This window comes from Prunus avium, chromosome 1 (assembly GCF_965620075.1).
Source record: "Prunus avium chromosome 1, drPruAviu1.hap1.1, whole genome shotgun sequence".
Taxonomy (NCBI): Eukaryota; Viridiplantae; Streptophyta; class Magnoliopsida; order Rosales; family Rosaceae; genus Prunus; species Prunus avium.
The window spans coordinates 16,689,602-16,695,994 of record NC_142284.1 but is presented as its reverse complement, the minus strand read 5'-3'; the positions used below and the strand labels follow the sequence as shown (position 1 = coordinate 16,695,994).

The 6,393-nt window shown below is 36.7% G+C and overlaps 1 protein-coding gene across 1 annotated transcript; it reads left to right on the top strand.

Annotated features, from left to right (window-relative positions):
• The first annotated feature begins 456 nt into the window (after positions 1–456).
• Positions 457–5,770, top strand: LOC110769086 (basic helix-loop-helix (bHLH) DNA-binding superfamily protein). Its single transcript, XM_021972990.2, has 6 exons — positions 457–1,122; positions 2,388–2,719; positions 2,993–3,124; positions 4,163–4,228; positions 5,059–5,127; positions 5,400–5,770. Exons 1-6 carry the CDS (start codon positions 678–680, stop codon positions 5,451–5,453), a joined length of 1,098 nt encoding a protein of 365 aa, XP_021828682.1. The 5' UTR covers positions 457–677; the 3' UTR covers positions 5,454–5,770.
• The last annotated feature ends 623 nt before the right edge of the window (positions 5,771–6,393 follow it).

Genomic DNA, 6,393 nt, shown 5'->3' with positions numbered 1-6,393 from the left:
ACTATTTTTGAACAAATGTAGCCAACACTCATTTAATTGTTTTTTCTTGGTATTTGAATCCTTTTTCTCTTTGAATATCTCTTAATTGAGTAGTCCGTAAAAGTTCAAATGATAATTGCAAACGCAAAGTGAAGTTGGAAAGAGCTAGGGTGTATGGTTGGGATTAGATCAGTTTCATCTCAAAATTGTGGCTAAATCAATTTGCCTAAAATCAATATAAATAAATAAATATACAAGTAAACGGTCCGGTCCGGTTTAAGTCGATTTACAAAAGCTCAAAATCAAACTAAATCAAACTATAAACGATTCGGTTCGATTTTAAACAATTGACTTTTTCTTGACCAAAACCAAACTAAACCGATGTTACAATTGAGATTGGGCTGTTTTATTGATTTGATTGGATTGATGCCCAACCCTAGAAAGAGATAAGAAGGAACCATGAAAAAAAAAAAAGGTTGGCGCACGTGTGCTGAAAAAGCTCACCACTCTGATTAAAATGGTGACGTTAAAATACTCCCGTCACCTGCAGGTGAGTTAAGCACTGCTCTTAGAACTTTCCCCAACAAGCCTCCTTCCTCAAAGCCCCCCCTCCTTTCCAAAATAAACGAACTTCCCCTTTCTCTCTCTCTGAAAACTCAAACACCAGAAGCTGAGCTCAGAGCTGCTTCATACAATAAATGTATCCCTCAACCTCATCGTCCTCATCCCAAAATCCCATGGGCCCAGGCCCAGGCCCAAGCCCAAGTGCAACCGGGCTGACCCGCTACGGCTCCGCCCCGGGCTCCCTCCTAACCTCGGCCGTCGATTCCGTCATCGGCACCGTCGCAGACCGCGAATTCTCAGCACTCCGATCGCAGCCCCACCTCGGCCACTACTTCTCTGGCGATGGCCACGGCGACGACTCCTCCCTCACCAGCTCCGAGTCAACCTTCAAAGTCAACTCATCCAACGGCGGCAGGGACGCAACCAAGCCATTGCTCCGATCGTATGGCCTGAATGAGATGGCGAACGCGATTGGATCTCCTACTTCTTCTTCTTCTTGCTCTTCGCCGTCAGCCCTGGTTCGCCAGAGAAGCTCTCCAGCTGGCTTCCTCAGCCATCTCCCCGCTCCTGATAACAATGGTACGCCACCCTTTCGCTGTTTTTTTTTTCTCTCTACTTTTGTATGTTAAATCACAGTTTTGTCCTTGGTGGGTGGAGTTGTTGTGTGGTTGTGCATAGGGGGTAGTGTTGGAATTTTCACTGGGTCTATGGGAGTGGACGTGGACTGTGAAATGAATTGACTGAAATGGCCGTTGAAGTTCGTTTATATTACGAAAATAGCATTCCTTAATCGTTATCCAATAATATTATTCGTTAATCAACCATTGAAAAAGAAGGATCTTTCGTTTATTTATTCACCCGGCCCAACACAAACCCACCAATCCCGTGTAAGCATGGGCTGCTTTGGTGTGTTTCTCATTACTTTATTTATATCTCTAATTTTAATTTTTTATTATAAATAATTATAATTTTGGGATAGGTCACGTTGAAGGATGATGACGTTTGTGGAATTGTTATGTGTTATTTATTTCTCCGTTGTTGAAATGTGATTATTATTATGTTTGGAAAATTTATAATGAAGATGTGGGTTTGCTTAGATGACTGTGTATACATTCTAGTCGCCATCTTTTATTGAAGAAATGGTTTTAGTCACAAGTGGTCCGTGAACTTTTTAGAAGTTTTCATTTTACTTCTCAAATTCTCAAATTAATCAATGTGGTCCTTCATGTTTTGGTGGACGCATTCATTCGGTCTCTAGTGTCACATTCCGATAAATCTTTTTATTAAAATAAAGTGGTATTATTGGCAAAATATAGCTCATCCCCTAGGACTAGGGATATTTCAATGAGCTATACTTTGGCAAATTATCTTTTAATTTTTTTTGGCTACCATATACTTTAGAATTAACTAAATGAAAATAATATTTGGACTTAACTTTTTTATGACATCTTTTATTTTAATTATAAGATTCAATTGTCTAACCTTTATGAGCTATAAGCTTTAATGAACAAGCCGAGCTTGAACTGAACTCGAGCTATCTCATAAAAAGAATGAGCTGCTCACAAGCATTATGAACCTATATACCAAACCTCAAGCTCAGCTCATTCTTTTAACGAGGTCAATATTTTGTTTGATGTCAGCTTGTTTTTTCGACAAACAGGCCTCAAACGAATGTGCTTCATAACCTTTTGAATTCTCCATTAAACTTTATTCATGGTATTCTAGAAGATAACATGTTATTGATATTACTTTAACAAATGACATGGTTAGCATCTTCATGGTCACGATTATGATCATTAAAATGTGTTTAAAGATCATTATTTCAATTTTGACAATGTGAATAGGAGGGTTTTCTGTTACAAGGGGAGCTGGAATCTATAGCTCACAAGGTGGCACTAATGGCGGTCATGGACATGGAGTAACGAGGTTAAAGTCTCAGTTGAGCTTCACTAGGCAAGATTCTCTTTCTCAGATATCTGAAGTAAGTGAAAATGCCATGGAAGGTGTTAGCTCCAACAATGGCCACCATAGGGCCATGCATTCTTATCCCACTACTAGCTTTGGGATGGAATCCTGGGATAATACCAATTCTATTGTCTTTTCGGCTCCACCAAGCAAACGAGCTAAAAATTTGGATGGTGACTTATTTAACTGCCTCAATGCTTTAGAATCTCAGGTACTTTAATTTAAGTAATTGTTTTAGGTCCTTTAGATCTGCATCAATTATTAGTCTAATGAACCAACTTGCACTTACCAGTTTTTTATAATAACTCAAAAGTGCATATGTATCAAACCAAAGAGAGGAAAATGGTAAAATTGAAAGGGCTTACATCATATATGCACCATCAACTCATTAGACAAGGAGGATTACTCACTTTAATTTCAAGTGTCTGGATTATGGAGAGTAGTAATTTTTCTGTTTTATAATTTGATTCGTTGTCCATTTCAGTTTAGCCTTCCCCAGACATCTTTAGAAATGGCTACAGTAGAGAAGCTACTGCACATCCCTGAGGATTCTGTTCCTTGCAAAATTCGGGCGAAGCGTGGCTGTGCAACTCATCCCAGAAGCATAGCGGAGAGGGTTAGTAAACATTGAAGAGATATTATAATTATTCACATCATGCCTAACCACAAGATATTTTACTGAGTTTTATTCCTTTGTTGTTTGGGGGCCTTGAGCGGTAAGAAATAAGAAATTATTGTTATCAATTCTGCTTTAATACATTTGTACATAACAATTCCTAATAAGTGAGGTGTCCTATGGGAACTGATGCTCGTAGTTAAGAGAAAAATAACCACTTGCTCGGAATATTAAAGTTTCAGACACAGTGACTAAAGTTAAAGGGCTGATTGTGATGGTTGGTCTTCCACTTAAAATTAACTGTTGAGAGATGGAATAGGAGCCAAGAACCATTTCTCTTTTTTACTTTTGGTAATATTTTCCCTTAGCCAAGCGCAGTTGAGGTTCTTTACTAGTGTGAGTCAGAATTAGGATAAAGTTAGGACAGCATAGTGTTTATTCGTGTCATGGTATTGCCAAAGTGTTGTACCTTTGAGTCATTTGTGATAATGGGATTCATTTAAATAATATGAAATTGGAAAACAGAGTAAGATAATAGATAGAACTGGTCCCTACGAACATTAATTGACTAATTTATCGACAGTTGACGGAATGCCCATGGAGCAGTGTGTTTGCATGATCCATCTTCAGATCAATTTCTCATCTTATTGATTTAAACTAAAAAACCATGTTAAGTACTACTTATACAAATTTCATAGTGCAAATAAGTCGTTCTTTTTCCTTGTTTGTTTCCATTGGGAGAGAGGGGAGTGGGGGTTAAATGAGAGGTTGAAAAGAAATTGTAAATGAAGGAAGCAATCAATATAGACATCTAATAGTTGAAGCCATCCCTATATGCTACTGGGGAACTAGTTCATAAGTTTCAATGTTTTACCCTAAGCCTCAGCTAAAGACTTCGATAGTGACTTTTTTGTCTTGTAGATAAACATGTCAGATCTCACGACCTGTAGAGAAATGGCGACTTGAAATTGTTTGTTTGTATCTAGTTCATGTTTATTTAATGTCCTCCTGACTTGTATCGTTCGTTTATATTTACAGGAGAGAAGAACTAGAATAAGTGGGAAGTTGAAGAAACTACAAGACCTTGTTCCAAACATGGATAAGGTAATAACCGATGGCTCTTATAAATCTGGATTGGTGAAGGTTACTGGAAACATATATTTGGTCTTGACATATAATTTCCGTAAATGACATTATTCTGCATTTTCACTTTATTCAAAAGCATTTTTAATTTTATGTATTTTTTCCGCGATAAAATTTATATAGATGCACTAGAAGAAAAAAAACCCTATCTGTATACAAAGTCTCTTAAGGTAGCATCTACTATAAGGTTACACCAACCCTAACATCCTATTCCTTGATTACTTAAAAAACTATTGATATTTCCTGAACACTTGAAAACTCACCGACACATGACTACTTAGAGAAAACACTTGGAACATAACTACCATCTACAAAACCTAATAGAATAAAACTTGAACAGAACAAATAAAAGATAATCAAACTAAACCCCAAGTAAACTAGAACCCACACTGAGTTGGCTAGCGCGCCCCTCTAGGCTTGGAAATCTTTGTCTGCTCCTGCATCAATGTTAGAAGTAGCAAAAGTGTAAATTATTAAATTTTTTATCTGCTCACGGTAGATTTATAGTTTGTACAAGATGATTGAAAATGAAAATAACATATGACATATACTTTAAACCTCGGATATCTCCCGGTTGCTATGTGAGCAACAATTTTGCTTTAACATTTAAATGCACGAGTAACTCTATTATTCAATTTTATTTGGTAAGGAGAGCCCATCCACGTTAGTATGTTCTAGCTTGGGTGTTCATATGGACAAAACTGTGCTGAGCATTTACTGAAACTTTATGATGCCTGATTATGAAACATATCTCTTAATACTAATAAACTTTTCTCCCTATATCATTGCAGCAAACAAGCTATGCGGACATGTTGGACTTGGCTGTACAACATATCAAAGGCCTTCAAAATCAAGTCGAGGTTTGTGAATTGTTAATTCAAAAAGTTTGCCAATCCAAGCAATTCCTACTTGAATACATTGCCCTAATGTTATAAATAGTATTATGTCTTCATCAGCATATCTATATTTTAGAACCTTGATATTGGTCGATCTTAACACTAGGGTCACTCCAAAAAGTAATGTTAGCTGCAAATCATTGTTTTCTTTTTGCCTTTGTCAAAAATTGAGCAGAAAAGATGAATGAAAGACGATTTCTTGTTTAACATTTATTTTAATTCCCCCCCTCTCACAGGATCTTCACAAGGATCTTGAGAATTGCACTTGTGGCTGCAAACCAAACACTTAATGTTCCCCAAGCTTGTAAGCAATTGCAGAGGTCCTAAGTTAAAGGGGACAAGAAGGGGGCGGCGGCAACCGAAGCTAGACAATTTTTGTTGCATGACCAGCAGGTTAGACTTAATATTTTTGAAGTAGAAAAGTAGATTCAAACATGTGGGACAGAAATTGTCCTTTGCATATTTTGTAGTGATTCCAATCTCCACGTGTTTTTGAAGAAAAATTGTATATATAATGAAGCAACCGTAGTTTCGTAGTTCATCAGAGAAATTGACTTTGTTTCTTTCACTGAATGAATATTATGTATTTTACAGTTCATTTTCTCCATGTTTTTTTCTTCTTCTTGATTTTCATTTTCCTTAAGTTTTGAGTTCTAAATGGGATGCTGATATTTACATCAAATAATGGTTGTTGTATGATTTTTTTTCTTCTTCTAGTATAGTAAGAATATCATTTCCATAACGTGAAGAAATACAAGTGTTGTACATTGCAAATGATTTCGAGCGACTTAGGGAAACAGTAGTATAGTAAGCCTTGTAGTTTTTCTTGCCTCCAATCGGGTCATGTGTTTCTCTCTCGTATTACATACAAGCCATGTGGTAAGAATACATTTTTAGTCTACATTCGCAACTAATCTTATTTAAATCTCCAATTTCTGTCACTTTTGTGCGGCGGGGTATATATGTGCAGAGTTTTAATTTAGCATCATTTTGCATATAAATGAAGTGCGGATCCGGATCCTCTCTTTGATTTTCTTCTTTTAGGATCTGCATGACTTTCGCCCTCCATAAGCCACCTCATTAAAATTTAATTGAAGAGTTTAAAGTTGACACATCATTCTGAAACAAAAACTTAATTCACTTCTAATTAAAAAATAAGAAAAAAGCCCTAACTCTGCCAGCAGGAAAGTTAGCGTCCTTTAGCAATTGTTCTTTTTGTGAAAATGAGTG